The sequence below is a fragment of the Lacerta agilis genome, chromosome 13, assembly GCF_009819535.1.
Source record: "Lacerta agilis isolate rLacAgi1 chromosome 13, rLacAgi1.pri, whole genome shotgun sequence".
Taxonomy (NCBI): domain Eukaryota; kingdom Metazoa; phylum Chordata; class Lepidosauria; order Squamata; family Lacertidae; genus Lacerta; species Lacerta agilis.
In genome coordinates this window covers 18,955,019-18,971,416 of record NC_046324.1, presented here as the reverse complement: position 1 = coordinate 18,971,416, position 16,398 = coordinate 18,955,019, and the positions used below count along the sequence as shown (strand labels likewise).

At 44.9% G+C, this 16,398-nt stretch overlaps 1 protein-coding gene across 6 annotated transcripts in view; it reads left to right on the top strand.

The window, feature by feature from the left end:
- The window catches only part of AKAP13 (A-kinase anchoring protein 13), a 117,628-nt gene that overhangs the window by 23,341 nt on the left and 77,889 nt on the right, over positions 1 to 16,398 (top strand). For 4 of the 6 annotated variants that reach the window (XM_033166803.1, XM_033166806.1, XM_033166805.1 and 1 more), the window contains exon 1: positions 13,661 to 13,841. The exons of 1 other annotated variant lie outside the window; for it this stretch is intronic. In XM_033166803.1, the coding sequence (XP_033022694.1) occupies positions 13,761 to 13,841 (81 nt within the window). In that variant the 5' untranslated portion in view covers positions 13,661 to 13,760. Of the gene's footprint in view, positions 1 to 13,660; positions 13,842 to 16,398 lie in introns of those variants that run through there. One more of the 6 variants, XM_033166807.1, reaches the window with a different exon arrangement.

The window sequence follows — 16,398 nt, the reverse complement described above, 5'->3', positions numbered from 1 at the left end:
TGTTAATGGAACAGTATGTTGGTGGGAGCACATGAGAAAGAAGCCTGTTTTTCATTGTGGTCATGGTTATGGTGTACTGATAAGTTAGGTTGGTTCATGCATCATACCAAGCCATAGCGTTGGCCTGTGGGAATGAGTCCTCTAATCAGGCACTCCACCCTTCTCCTCTCTCATGCTCTGCTTAATTAGTTTTCTTCCAGCTTTGTGGCAAACCATAGTTTGCTGCTACAGCCAAGCTGTAAAACTATAGCTTGCAGAAACAAATTGGTAGGGATTTGTTGTGAAGAGCCAGGGAGCGCAGCGAAATTTGGTCAGTACACCAAGACTGATATTTTACGAGATAAATAAGATGTGAGACGGTATTGGTTGATGCTTCTCAGTTGTTTCTGATTTTACTAGCTGATGTCCGGAGTCAGCAGCGTCTGTCGTTGCCTCCCATAAAACTACAGTACAGTAGTTCAGAAGCCCAGCCCTTTTTCTCTGCTCTGATACACTTGTACCACTAGGTGGCATTCAGGCTTGATCTACTTTGAAATCTTTATTTGTCGTGTAGGGTCTTTCTCTGAGCTCTGTTTAACAGAGGGTGAAAAAAGAGGCTGAGCTCTTAGGAAAAGAGGAAGCTGCCTTTGTATATTGAGTCCAGACCATTGGTGTATCTAGCTCAATGTTGTCCATAGTGATGCTCCAGAAGTTTTAGGCAGCTGCCTTATTTGAGATTAAGCTGGGGTTTGTGCATGTAAGGCATGTCCTTTGCCTAACCTAGATTTTCTAAACAAAATAGGAAATTCTTTCCAGTAGCACCTTAGAGACCAACTGAGTTTGTTCTTGGTATGAGCTTTCGTGTGCATGCACACTTCTTCAGCTGAAGTGTGCATGCACACGAAAGCTCATACCAAGAACAAACTCAGTTGGTCTCTAAGGTGCTACTGGAAAGAATTTCCTATTTTGTTTCGACTATGGCAGACCAACACAGCTACCCACCTGTAACTAGATTTTCTAGATCTTGTCTAAGATCTATGCAAGACCCATTCTGTTCCAGAAAGTAATAGCATTTATGCTAAACCCTCTGTTTATTGACCATCCTGGTTCGCTTGCACAAAGCTTGTAGGGAGGTTAGACTATAGGTTTATTGAACATTTGTATTTGTATGTTTACGGGCAGTTTTAAGGCAATTAGCATTTATCCTGCTTTCATTGTGATTTGCTTGTAGGCTGGTTAGACATCTTCCTGTTAATCATTCATTCCTCCCACACTTTTCAGTGCATTTCCCTATCACTTAACTGCAAAAAGTTGAGTTACCGGGTTGTTGTTTTTTAAAGTGATTTCTTACTGCCAGAGCACTTTAATCCACTTTAGTTGTGCAAAACTAAATTTCTGGTATGTGCTTGAATCCCTCTGCAAATTGCTGAAAGTCTCGAGATGGCCGTAGTCATATCTCAAGTAACGCTCGCAAGAACTTTGTGAGGCAGGCCAATCCTCTGATCCCCATATTGCACATCATCATCATCATCATCATCATCATCATTTCAATTTATATACCACCCTTCATCAAAAGATTTGTGCAACATAGAAAACATATTACAGAACTTAAGTGATAAAAACATAGTAAAAAGTATACTGACAGTCAGCCGAATAATAAATTAATTATCATAATAACACCCCCCCCCCTGCTTTTACAGGCCATAGATTATTTAATGGTCATAGGCCTGGGTAGAGGAATGTTTTTGCCTGGTGCCAAAAGACATGAAATGATGGCACCAGGCGGGCCTCTCTGGGGAGAGCATTCTACAGTTGTGGAGCCACCATCATAAAGGCCCTGTAGTGATAAAGCGGGATATTGAATCCAAACTCCTCCTCCTCCTCCTCCTCCTCTTCTTCTCTTGTTGCCACCCTCTGAACCTCTCTGGGAGGGGAACATATAGAAGGGCCTCAGATGACAAGTGCAGGGTCTGGAACAGTTTTTATGGGGAGAGGCAGCCCTTAAGATATTGAGGTCCTGAGCCATGTAAAGCTTTAAAGGTCAACACCAGCATTTTGAATACTAATCAGCCAGTGCAATTGTGTTAGGAGTTTGAGTAAGACTTGCCTAATGCCACCTATTATTTGTGTCTGTTTGTTGCCTGTTAATCTAGGCACCATCGGCACTAAACATTTAAAGCACTTACAAAAGTCATGGCTCCCCCCCCCAAAAAAAATCTGGGAGCTGTCGTTTGCTAAGGATGTTGAGAGTTGTTAGGAGACCCTATTTCCCTCAGAGAGCTACAATTCCCAGAGTCCCTTGGGAAGAGGAATTGACTGTTAAACCACCCTGGGAATTGTAGCTCTGTGAGGGGAATAGTGGTCTCTTAACAGCACCCTTAACAAACTATAGTTCCCAGGATTCTTTGCGGGAAGCCATGATTGTTTTAAGGTAGAGTAATGCTTCTTTAAATGTGAAGTGCAGACGGGGTCTTAGCTGTCTCATTATCTAGTAAGTTTGTGGATGCCATCTCGAGGTGGGGAACTTGTGTTTCAGAATGCGAGCTCTTGGCAGTCTCTGCCACATCAGCTGCCAGTGTGCTTGTTCTTTCATAATGTTGTGAAGAATGCAAAAAAATAAAAAAATAAAGAGCAAAGTATAGTCCTTCACTTATATGTCTCTTGCCCCATGAGAGCGTGTAACCACAAATAAATCAGCTTGTGTCCCATCAGTCATTTTTGATACCACAGACTAAGCTCCTTTCACTTCCAGAAAGCTGTCTTCTCATCATGAATCTGCTTTGCTTTCCCAGTTTAGAATCATAATTTCCAGTATGCTTGCACACTTTAAATGTGATCCTAAATAGTGATTGGCAGGGCTGAGCTGAAATTTCTCAAAAGAGTTTTCTGGAAAATGGTTAAAAGCACTGGGTTCCGCGTCCCGTCCCGTCCCCCCCAGCTCCTCCACAACTGTTTGAGAACTTACTTCTTCCTCTGGAGAATATTTGGCAAGATGGTCCCCTCCTCTTCACCATCATTTAACTTTGGGTGCAACTGTAGATTCAGATTTAATATTTAGATTTTTCAGTATGGATTAATAGTAAGAGTTGTGTTCAGCGGAATATGATTTTCTAAGAAAAATAGTTGAAGAAATGCACCTCTTTCTCCCAAGGCGAAATTCTTCCCAAGTTTCACTGCCTAAAAATAATGTGAAGAATTTTGAGAGGCCATTTTTGCTGATCCCTAGAAACTGGTTCACAGTGGCAACTTGCAGAGTCACCTGTACACCTGTCAAAGCACCATACCTAACTAAAAACAATCAAAAGAGTCTTGTGCAACCTTAAAGGCTAGCAAATGTGTTATGGCCATGAGCTTTCATGGATTCAAACCCTGTTCTTGAGATGCACAAAGTGAAATCTAAAGTAGAGTAAGGCAGGAGTTGAATGGCAATGAGATGCAAAAATTACAGCCAGTGATCATTAGAGACTAAATATATATATCAAATATGCAATTAGCTTTTCTCACAATAAAAAATGTGATTTGCATAAAACAGGGATGCAAACCAATTTGTTCTCCACCCGAATTCTAAATCCAGTGAATTTTTGCCTCTCTGTTCCACACAAAAAGCATGCCTCCCCCAAAGCAGAATTCAAGACTGCCCCCTTGTTGCTTGCTTCCCTCTCCCCTGTAACTACTTCTGCCCAAAGAAACAAAATGTTTTCTAGCATCTCCGTCTAGAACACATTTCTCTGGCAGTTGTTCAAATTGAACAGAATATACCGGTAGTTCCAATAAATATGTTTCCTACCTGGAAGGCACTTGAGCATGGGGGAATCAAAGAACAGGAAGCGTGATAACCTACCTGGAGGTTTCTGAGTGGTGTTTGGGGATTTTTTTTTTCAAGGCTTACCAGCAGTTCCTGTTGGAGAATATCAAGAATGGCAGAACGGTTTTCTCAAAAGGCAGCTTGCCCATTGTAACTGAATTTGGGGGGGGGGGCACACTCTGTTCAAGCAATGCAACACAGTGAGGCCCAGTCTGTGTCCCTTGTGACCTGTATGTGTGTCCTAGGATGTGTTTGGAACCCTCTGCAAAAGCACGGAGATGGACATATTCTTCCATGAACAGATCAATGAAAACAAGCTCTCTCTCTGCAGAGGAAATTTGAAAACGGGAGGTCTATGCAGTCACTTGCCAGGAGGCTAACAGTGACCTCCCCTCATTCTCCCATCCAGCACAAAGATCCTGTCCTCCACAGTTTGCTGTGAATGGTTGAGAGGAGGTGTGCGTCCCTTTGAGTAAAGGGATTTCCCCCTGCTTTGCAGCGAACCTTTCCAGAAGGCGGGAGCAATGAGGTGCTTCGGGATAAGGCAAAGAATTTGAACCCACCATGAGCAGCCCTTACCTCAATTCTCCTCACGCTTCTGCAGCTTGCTACTTTCCCACAGTGACCTTCACGGCAGAGTGGGGATTTGATTCTGGGCCTCTCAAGTCCTAGTCTGAAACGCTAACCTCTTAGGGTTGTGTCTATTTCTTTTTGTGGAAGCCTGGTGTTGTGATTCTGGGTATTCAGTCTGATTCAGGCTAAGAAGAGCAGCTGACATCTTCTTTCCCTAATCTGTAGAGCTACACGGTTTAGGACGTTAATGCGCTGCAGTATTTCTGCAGATTGCATCATTTTCAGGCTTTCATAACAACATGACAAGCCTAATGTAAAACAGATATCAAAGAGGTTCTCTGTTTTTGGCGTGGCTGTGATTTCCTCCTTATTAAAAGGTCAGCAAGTGGAAGGGGATAATACGGGGAAGGAGGATTTTCTGGATAAAGTACCACACAATTCTGTCTGTGTGTGTGGGGGGGTGTCTTTTTGAAAACTGCAGCCCTAGACTTTGGTTTGGAATTGAAATGACTGGTTAGCTTCCATTAAAAAAAAGAAGAAGAAAAAAGAAAGAAAGCTCTGCAAAGCACACAATTCTGCAGCTCTTTCCAGATGTTTTTAATAATGCAGCTTGGAACTGTCGCATCAGCACTCTAGAGAGCTTAGCTGCTGGGTTTTCTTGTCCTTGCTCTGTTTTGAGCACTTCTCGTTTGCAGGTTTCTTTAAAAAAGGGGTCACCAAGCTTATTTGGCCCGTGGGCACACTTGGGTTGTTCAGTGAGTGCTGTGGGCGCTACTTCCCCTGGTTACTTCTCCCCACCCCCTTCCCCAGATCGATACTTCTCCCCAGCATCAGAGACAAATATAAGAGTGCACATGTGCGCACTTTGCTTTTCCAAGGGGATCTGTGTAAGAGTGGAATCCAGTAGAATTAATCTGAGCCTTGAAACGGCACATAGAGTTGAAAGAGGAAGTGAGAGAGAGCATCCTTCTTTCAGTTTCCTCTTTCAGCTCTATGCAGTTTTCAAGGGAGAAAAAGGTAGCCAGCCTGTTAGTGAACCCTGCTTTTACAGTGGTTGCATGGCTGGAATGTAGTCACATCGATTGTTCCGCCCAGTCCAGTTTTGCCTCTGGCCATGCCACACCCACTGTGGAATTGGGGCCCCCAGGCTGAAAAAGACTCCCTGCCTCTGATAAAAAGTTTTAAGGGTATTTGCAGCTTTGTTCCAGAAACAAATTGGTAGCCAGCATAGTTTTTTTGTAAAAGGTTGCTGTGTATAGGCAGCAAGCATTTTGTGCGTGTCTGATTGACGCATGCACATGCTTATGATCGTTGCTGCCTACCCAGAAGTTGCCTGCAAACAGGGTTGGTCTTATGAGCACTCTGCTGATGCATGCATGTGTGTGTGTCGGGGGGGGGGGGGTTGGTGGTTGTCAGGAACAGAACCCCCTTACAAAATGGCCGTTGCCCATACAAGCACCCAGTCTTCTACCCCTGTCCTTGGAGATAGTTTGGAAATTTGTTAACTGTGTGTACCGTATTCTCCTTCTTGGTGTGTGTATGCCATAGCTGTCAACTTTCCCCCTTTTCTTGTGAGGAATCCTATTCGGAATAAGGGAATTTCCCTTCAAAAGGGGGAAAGTTGACAACTATGGTGTACGCTGGATCTTAATTATTTAATGAATTTGTTTCGTCTGGCACAAAAAGGGTGCTTGAGTTAGTGAGAAAACTATACTACTGTACAAAGGAAAACATGTATTTTTCCGGCCACCTCTGGTGCACAGCCCCTGGAAGATTGCCCCCAATGGAATGTGGCCCTTGGGCTGAATGAGGTTACCTGTATGAGTTTAAATTGGAGAAACACAAATGCATACATATAGGAAGGGTTGCAGCTCAGTGGCAGAGCATCATCTGTGTACATAGAAGGTCTCAGGTTCAATCCCTAGCATTTTCCAGGTGGAGACTCCTGCCTGATACCCTGGAGAGCTGCTGCCCATCATTGTAGACAGTACTGAGCAAGTCTGACTCAGTACAGTCATACCTCGAGTTGCGTACGCTCCATATTGCGTACGTTCGACTTACGGACCTCTGCGACCCGGAAGTCCTCCCAGGAGCACGTGCGACGCACGGGTGTGCAGAAGCGTTCTGCGCACTTTGCGCAGAAGCGCAAAAATGCGCAAACTTTCGGGTTTTTTTTTTTCGGGGCGTTTGTGTTAAGCACGCCCATGTTATGTAGCGCGATCCAGAACAGATCGCGTGCGTAACACGGGGTACCACTGAAGGCAGTTTCCTTTGTTCTGACCTGACCCAACAGTTTAAAGCCCTTTGCTTGCGTCTGAAATTTGAGAACTGCCATCTGTGGGCGATGGAGCAGCAGAGATTCTATCCAAATGTGAGAAGAGTGCAGTGGGTTTTCTCACAACTGTGAGTGCAAGCAGTTTGGCCGTTTCCTTACCACAGCTGTTTACAGCATAAAGAAGCTTGAGGTGGGCCAAACCCCAGACCAAGAAGGGGAGGGGACTGCGATTGGTAATCGTATACAGCTGAGGCCCAGAGAAATGGAAGCAGATATAAAATTAAACCAAGGAAGCTGTGATTTGAATAAGGGAGGTGTGGTCATGGGGAGCAGGAAGATTGATCTGTGTACAACAGTAATGCATTTTGTGTATTTGCGGGTGCTACAGAAATCTGTTTGAGATGGAATTTGGTAGCCAAGTTTGCAACTCTGGATTCCTTGGATTTTGGTCTGTTGTGGACCTTGCATCACAATGCAAGAGACCTTTTACACGTGACCAACACAGCTTATCACGTCAAGCAAGCGTTGTCTGATATTATCTGCCATGCATGTGTTACTGCTGAAATCCATTGCAACCGACCTATGGTTCAGTTCAGCAGGGCTTTATTGTCCAGATCTGGGTAAGCTTGAGGCATGTAGAATGAGGTCTCGACCATGGTGAAACATTCTGTGGAGTTATAAGCAGAAGACTTTTTCATACAGATTTAGGAAGCTGTTTTCCAGCAAGTACTCCTGGTGCTTCATTTAGAACATAATTATCTATGCTGGGGGGGGGGGTTGTAACTAAACATTTGGTATATTGGAAATGTTGTTGGGTTACAACTCCCACCTCCCCTGACCATTGGTCAGGCTAACTAGGTTGGATTCCTGCAACATCTGAAGTGTATCATGCTATGATATGCAAGCTCTATAGGGTGGGGAAGGAGAATGTGACCCACTGAGCCCTCCCCTTTGACCCATGAGGCTGTTTTGGGAAAGCCATGTCCACCCACCTTACACCTGACATATTGTGGGTGAGGAAAAGCCATGGCTGGGCCAAAAGGGGAGTTGTACCTGCATAGTGCTTTGCAAGTCTTGCCCACTGGCTGATGGTTAGGACTTGCAATCTGGAAGGTGGAAGAGACTAGGATTGTCCCACTGTGGTGTAGTGGTTAGAGTGCCAGACTGAGACTGGGGAGACTAAAGTTCAAATCCCCACTCGCCCATAAAGCTCACTGGGTGAACTTTGGACCAGCCACTGTCTGCCTTGCCTCCTAGGATTGTTGTGAGGATAAAATGGGGAGAATGAGAACCATATATGCCACCTTGAGCTCATTGGAGGAAAGGTGGGGTATATAAAGGTAATAAATAAAACACCTTTCCCCATCTCTAATATTAGGAGTGGAGCAGGGATTAATAATATCAGCTCTGAAGGCTTGTTGTTGGCCTTCCCCTTGAGAGACAATGGAGTGCGCCTCCAGGGGTGAAGTCAAACCGCTGTGTATCAGCACTTAAGTGACCTCAGCAGGGCGCAAGTCTGAGTCGTGTGTATGGAGGTCCTGGGCTGCCCAGATGACAAGACCTCGCTGATGTGGTCCAAAGGAAAGCACATATCAGTAGGGTTGATTACACACAACATAAATCAATTCAAGCCCTTAGTGAAATGAACTGGAAGGCTGTATTTATTTTTTCATCTGAGGCTTCATAGGATCCTTTAGTCCACCACCGTCCCTCAGGAGTGATGTGAAATGTTGCAAGCTCTTACATTAAGGGACTCCACTTTCCTCTGTGGCACTGCCAGTCACTCCTGCTGCTCTTCTCAGAAAGTGGGATTGTCTGCGATAGGGGCTTGGGGTTCCACAGGACGTCACAGCAAGTTACAGGAGTTCCCCCAAAGCATTTCATTGTCATGTTACACATCTTCTTTTTCACTCATCGTTGTTCCTCGTTGTCTCCCTTTCCTGGATCAAGCGGCAGAAGGTAAACTGGAAATTATTTGTGGGGTCCGGATTTTCCCCACTTTCTGTACTGGGGCATGAGTAATGGGGAAGACCTGTCATGAGATGGTATGCTGTTTGGTGGCATACAAGCAGGGATGCAGAGAGCAGCTCCAGAAAAGTCCCCCTTCCTGGTTCTTGCTACTTGCAAAGACATGCCGTAATATTGAAAGCAGAAGTGTCTGGGTTAATCATGTTGATCAATGGTTCCAGGCCCCATCTTCTGGGCCAAGCAGGCTGAGTACTGCTAGCGGTCCAGTGCTGTTTTTCCTAGGATGGGGATAACCTGGGGATATACAAAAGAGTAGAAGACAAGGTTAGAGGAGCCATCAGACTTCCAATCTTCCAATCTTTCAGGAGTTTCTCTGTTGCCGAAGGCAAAGCTACAGAGCATGATTCATTAATGTTGTTTCAGGGTAGGCATACATCAGGTGGGACCATTTCTCATATGTATATTAAATTAAATGCAGCAAAAGAACCAGCTTCAAAGAACTATACTTTCTGGAGTGAAGTGCTGTTAGTATGTGTGTGTGGTTTTTTTTAAGAAAATTAATGGGACAGACCGGAAGGACGCATGGTTAATGTCATAAGAAGACTCAACTAGCTCAGCAATCCCATTCTTACACTGGGCAACCAGATGCGGATGGGAACGCACAAGCAGGACCTGAATACAGCAGGACCTCTCACCACTCGTGATTCCCAGCAGAAGCACATGCTGCCTTTGACACTGGAGCAAGAACATGTGTTTGGATCCCAAGGTTGGCAAAGCGCCCGCCACTCCAAACAGCACAACCATTCTTGCTTTGTATGGAGGGCCTGAAAAAGCTGGAAGCAGTCAGGAGAAATTCTCAGATTGCCTTCCCCATGTCTTCCAAGTTAAAGGGGATCGGGGCAACGAGAGTGTGCCGTACCTTGGGCAAATCCTGAGTACCCTGAGCTGTAGCATGTTACCGGTTTTGCTGCTTGCCATTTTTTAACGCTGCTAATTCCCAAGTCTCTAGCTTAGAAGGTCTTCTTGCAGCAGAGCTCATCAAAGTTCATTTTATGTGTCCAAGAAGGAAGTGGAGCTGAGTCACCCCTGCCTACAAGTAAACTTTGCCTGTTTAGAAGAAGAAGAAGAAGAAGAAGAAGAAGAAGAAGAAGAAGAAGAAGAAGCCTCAATTAGTTTGGTGACTATTGATCCCCTTCGTAATTTCTCTCTGTCTCTGGCTTTGTGCAGAGCCAGAGAAACCCCTGGATTGCACAACGCCAATGCCATGAGTTTGTGCCCAGCGGCTCTGATAAAGAAGACTCCTTCTTGAAGCATGTGACTTCTCTGACATCATGTGAACTGCACAGGCCACGTTAACAGATGTTTTTTAGCTATCTTTTGGTGGGGTACGTTCCTTTGTCCCCGAAGAAGAATGCTCAGACTTGAAAAGGCTTTGAGCTCAAATTGTTTTAGGTGCACCTTTTGCAGCCGCCTCTCTTTGTTCCTGGGCTGGTGCCTTCCATTTCCCATTTTCTTTAGCCTGTAGGGTAAGAGAGGGCTAGACAACAAAACCCACACCTTCATTCTGGCCCTTGACTCCTTTCTGACCAAAACTGTGCCCCTCTGTGGCTATTCTATAGCAGGAGAGGTGAGGCAGTGGTTACATTCACACCATGCATTTAAAGCACTATGATACCACTTTAAACAGTCCCCCCCAAGAATCCTGGGAGCTGTAGTTTGTTACAGGTGCTGAGAGTCGCCATAAGACCCCTTGTCCCCTCAGCTTTACAATCCCCAGAGTTCCCTGGCAAGAGTAATTGACTGTCAAGTCACTGAGAATTGCAGCTGCATGAAGGGAATAGGGGTCTCCTAAGGGGTTTGTTAGGGGTCTCAGCACCCCTAACAAACTACAGCCATTAGGGGGGGAAGCTTCAAATGCATGGTGTGAATGTGGCCACTGAGGCCCCTTCCACTGGCTCTGCTCCTCCTTCAGCCATTCCAACTGGCTACAGCAGAGAGGGAAGAGAGCCAGGCCTCTTCATAGGTTTGGCTGGAGCTAACCACCATTATGCTCCTCCCGGCCCAGAAGCATCTCCTTCAGCAGCCATTCAACCTGCTCATTATAACGACTTGGTAACCTTGTTGTGAAAGTGAGAGCACGGAGGTGCTTATTTTCCTTTGCCCTCCCCATTCAGTTTTCCTTTTGTATCACAGCTGATGGATGGCATGCCATTATTTCAAGTTGAAAGCAGTCTTGAGGGCATTGGCAGGAAGGGCATGGCTATATGAACATAGCAAGTAAACAACTAAGGAAATACAGGGCCCAATAATGTCATGGCCTCGATGCTCACACACATAGCTGATGGACCCAGCTAACAGCTAGCTACTCTTAAAGGTGCTAGGAGTTGTTTCAGGTTTCCAGGAAAGACTGATGAGGACATTAATGGGCCCTTTCTGCTAATCCCAACGCTCTTCTTGCCACAAATCTTTGTTCCGGCTGTGGTGTCCTCAGCATCTGATTCTGTGGCCTGTGAAAATGTGCCTGATAACTCCAGCACTCTGCATCTAATGCTGTGGCCTGCCTGAACTGTGTACCCCTTCAAAGGTGGGCCGGGGGGGGGGAGGATGCCGATCACTGAAATCAGTACAGTGGAAAACAGGCATGAATGAACCTTTTTGCAAAATCCTTTGGTGATGGCATCGGCTGGAGGGGAAACCGTTAATCTGTTTCCCCACACGTCATGCCTCCTTTTTGAAACCATTAACGTGGTTTTCCCCTCATCTTTAATGGGAAAATACAGCCCCCCCCCCGTTTAATCAGATCAGGCAAACATCTGCCTAATCATGTATGACCTGCTTTTTGGGTTCATCTCACGTAGCCCATGCTCCTTATTTTACAATAAGAACTCCAGAAGAGCCCTGTGGGATCAGACCAAAGGCCTGTGTTGTCCAGCAACCTTTCCCACAGTGGCGAAGCAGATGTGCTGCACATGCCCCTCCAGGCAAATAGACCTCTCCAGTTTCTGCTGCTAGCATGCTGCCTCTGAACCTGGCGCATTAGAGAGCATTATGCTCTGTGAATCCTTTATCCTTGACTTCCCCAACCTGGCACCCCTGCCCAGTAAGATATTCTTGGACTCCAATTCCCGTCATCCCCAGCCAGGACAGTCAGGAATGATAGAAGTTGTGGTCCAGAAACATCTGGAAGGCCCAGAAGGTTTATTCACCCCTCCTTTAAAACAAAGAAGAAACCAGCTGTCGAGGACACCTATCGGCAAGCATTTGTGACATTCCCAATGCACCTGGCTCCCTATCACCAGAGCAGTTTTGCAGCTATATTCAACATGTTTGCCAGTAAATAATAATAATAAAAATAATAATTTGTTTCTCTGCCCAACATGTTACTGCTTTGTTGATCGGGGAAGGACAAAACTAATTCTGGGCCGTGTAAATTTTTGCATAGGTTTACCTGTACTTCCGTTCCATTCTTTTTTAAAAAAACAACAGCAGTAATCAACCAGCCTCATTGAAACCAATACTTAAAAATACTGGTTTATGGAGTTTGAAAAAGTGTACATAGTTTGATCCATTAGCTGAGCACTGGATCTTAGCATTCAGAGATATCCATTATCTCTGCTTTAAATGGTGATCTGCGTGTTATCCTGAAAGGTTTGCATTTGGGACACAGTGCATGCAAGCGTTTGCAAAGACTGAATTCCTCAAGGGTTACTTATTGCCGAGTACCCCTTTTTCACTGGAGAAGAAGCAGGTGTTGGGTGTTTAGTTTGTCAAGCTGGCATAGCTGCTCTCCTGTAATGAAATTGGTGGAAAGGTTGCCATCTTTCCCCCCCTGTTTCATCATCCAGTTCTCCGCCCCCGACTTTCCCTGCACAGAGTCTTTTTGACTCTGAAGCAAAGAACTCAAGTAAAGTAAGCAGAAATACAAAAAAGAGCCTGTCCCCTGAGAGACCAGGGGCCGGTGTGGAGACCATCAATTTTGAAATCAGGAACTGTGTGGCAGTGTGTGTTTCGTTCTCTAGGCTTGGCCAATGTGAATAAGCTATTGGGAGCAAAAGGGGCACCGCTTGTAGGCGAGGGCCAGGACAAGAGAGAGAAGCGGGTGGGACTAATCCTCTAAGAGCCCTGAGTTTTTTGTTCAGAAACAAAATTGGGGGGTTTAGCCTCAGTTTTTATCCTTGCAGCAAGAGTGGCTACTTCTCAAGGTGGAAGAGGCGAACCAAAAGGAGGAACCTCTTCCTCTCCTCTCCCAGCCAAAGAGATGAATCACATTCCCAAAATTACAATTAAGTTTTCAGCTCTCACACAACACCAGGGCAGTGAGCAAATGGTGACGTCTCAACTCTGGTCAGGAGGGAGTGGTTTTTATTTCCTTTCCGCCACCTCCAGCTGTCTGCTGTCATTAGGCTTTTTGACTTACTCTAGAGCAACCTTTGGTGAAAACTGACTATACTCACAGAGAAGATCAGAAGGAAAAGTGTGGCACATCTCTGGCAGTCACTTTCTCTCTCCGCAGCAAAATTACGTTTGCGTTTTTTTTTTAATTAGGCACATTGGGATTTAGTCTAGCCTGGATCTTATTTTATTTTTGCACGGGGAGACGACAACGTGCCTTTATTTTATTTTTGTCTGTTTATAGAAAATTCCTGTTTCAAACATCTGGATTTTGTTGGTTGTTGGGTCCTTATCCCCCCCCCCTTTCTTCTTCTTCTTCTTCTTCTTCCTTGGATCTTGAAGTCTATTCAAACTGGACTGGGAAACTTTTCAGTGGCAAAAAGTTTCAAGGAAGCTTTGGCGTGCTCCCCTCCCAAGCAGCAAATCTCCTTCTGCATAGCCAACCATATCCATCCTGCGTACTGCTTGCATCTTTTACACAAGTAGCTCTATGTTCCAATAAGTCTTTTTTTAAAAAAAATCGACCAGTCACAGTGGTGAAGTTTCTCTCCCCCCTTTCTTCCTGTTGAGAGAACTGGCCAGACTCAATGTGATTCAGAGAGAGAGAGAGAGAGAGAGAGAGAGAGATCTTGCTGAGACTTCAGGACCCTTAGCAAAAACACATCTGGAAGAGAGGTTTTTGGTTTTTTTGAGTTCTCTCTTGCTTGCTGAATCTACCCTGGAGTTGATGATTAGCTCTGCTCTTCATAACCCCAATCCTCAGACAAAATGTACGAACGTCACAAGAGACGATATAGCCTGTGTGACATTTCGAAGGTGGACAGGACTGTGGATGTTGTGCTCTTAAAGGTATGGTGCTGTTGCTTCTTTTCATGGTTTTCATGGTCTGCATCTCCGTTAGCTCCTGTTGCAGGAAGAAGCCAGATGTTTCTTGCTTTCTCTCCCGCTCTTGTTCTTCCCAGCTGTTTGTCATGATGGGACTTGGTAGGACATGGAAATCCGTTCATTTCGAATTGCATGCTTTAAAACTGCAAATGAGCTAAGTATTTTGCAGCGTGATCCCATGCACGTTGACTCAGAAGTGAGGTTGGTGTGCAATCTTCACAGGCAAAATTGCATAGGATTTTCAGAAAAGAGGGGGGACCCCACACAACCTTCACTTAAACATCTTTCTCGGTGGTTCGATAGGTGAACGCAGAGGTAATAAGCCCAGTACAACTGCGCTTACAACAATGGAAATAAAATAGAAAGACGGGTTATGTTCTCTTTACAGCATTATCCTATTTGCGGACAAATACTTGTCCATTCGGTGGCTTTTGGTATAGTTATCTGACTCGGTTGCATTTGCTATACTCTGTACAGTAGTCATACTGCTGGTCACTGTTTTTGTTTGTATATTTCACCTTTCTCCAAGCTGTTCAGAGTGGCGCTCTCTATTGTCACAACAACCTTATGGGGTAGGCTAAACTGAGTGAGAGGGGCGATCTCACGGTGATCCAGTAAAGTTCATTGCTAAGTGATGGATATGAATGGGTTTCCCCCCAGTCAGATTCCGAATGATGTGATCATACCTGTATTAGCTCACTGGATTATGCTCAGCTAACCAGTCACCAGTAAGCTTCATGGTAGAGAGAGAATTTGAACTTTCTGCATCCTAATGCAACAGAGTTTTATTGGGGGGGGGCAATTTCTGCTTTTCCCAAGCGTCATCTGGTCCAACCCTCCTGAGAATACCCCCCCTTTACTTAGTGCAGGAACTACTTACTTATGGCATGTAAATTGGTAGTAGTAGTAGTAGTAGTGGTGGTAATATAAGATTTTTCTGGTGGTTGGTTTTTGTTTTTTTTTAACTGCCAATTCCTTACTCCTCTCCCCCTTCCCATTTTTGCTCTTCTACAGCCAATGGATGGGAACTCACTAATCCCTCCCTTCTTACAGACCCACATTTTCCCATCAAGTGAATAACTGTGTGAGCCCATTTCCTTTCAGTTCTGAACCCAATGCTGTCCAGTGTGTACAGTCTAACCAAGTGTGTGCGAATACAAATCTTTCAGAGTTGTGTACCCCCAGAAATTAAAATTTCTGTACAAATCATGCAAGTTGCCACACTCCAGGAGACTGATTTTGAAAATGCAAGTGATTTGACTTTCCCTTTTTGTGTGTGGATGACTTTGTCATCTGCCTAAAAAAGGCATTTTAATATAAAGCTGGGTGTCTCCCTCTTCCCCCTCCTTCCGCCACCCAAACTTTGTGTATATGTGTTTTCTTTTTCCTCATTGGAATAAAGATTCAGTTTTGCCTTTAAATAGGGTGTGTAGGCGGGAGCTGCAAATACCTCTCTTGGCTAACGGTTCTTAGCATTCCCTCTCCCTCTTCACCCCCTCCACCCGCCCCCAAGTCTAAAATTAGTAACTGCTCCACTAAACAGTAAGGTGGCAGTCTGGGAATGTTTTGTCACTCTTAAGAGCTTTAGTTTCCTGGCAGAGAAGGCGATTGGAGGAAGGCAGCCAGTTCAACGGGCACTGCAGTCTGGCTAGGATATAAAGTTGGGAAGGAGGGAGGCTCTCTGAAATGGAGGCTAAAGGGGCATTGCACATAAGATTTCCCAGGCCGTTTCTGATTTCAAAAGTGTCTAGTTCAATTGGTTTTCATCGATGGAGGAAAGCAAAGCAGAAACCCAAACTGTCCTGATCAAACTTGCGAAGTTCAAAATGAAAAAAATTCTGAATGCTAAGGTTACTTGAATCCTGCATCCCACGGGGCAGAGTTCTGTGAGTTGCATAAATTCTGCAAGTGTACAGAAATTCTGCCAATATTTTTGCAGAACTGGTCGTACCATTCTCTTAGATATAACTCTGGTTTGCTTTCATGGAGTTGGGAAAAGGATTGCTTAAGTTACGCCTCCAGCCACTGGAAATTTCATTTGGCCACCTCTGTGGCATTTGAGGTTTTAGCCAACAGTGCCTTTATTCTTTGAAGCACCTTGTTGCAGTTTGGAGGCTGAAAGCATAGTCCTTTAAAACTGAAGGTGAAATTATTAGGAATCTGGATTCTGTGCTTAATATCCAATGTTATACTTTCCTTTCAGTCCTACAGAACCAAGGCATAACAAAGATTGGGCTGTAAGGCAGGTTTGTAGAAAGCCATCAGGTGAATTGGACCAGATTCTGACTACTTTCCTATAATTGGAAGTCACTGTTCTTTTGCCCTGTACTGTGAAACGGATAGGTGTTAGGAAATCCTCATTCATATCCCGTCTTATCTTGCCATAGAGTATCTTTGGGGAAGTTGTGTGCTTTAAATGTGTGATGTGATGTGCTGAGTGATGGGATAGCTAGTTTGGCCAGATGCTGTTGCTAGATGCTGTTAATAAGAGTGATTGTGACGGCGCTCTTGGAGGTTGTGT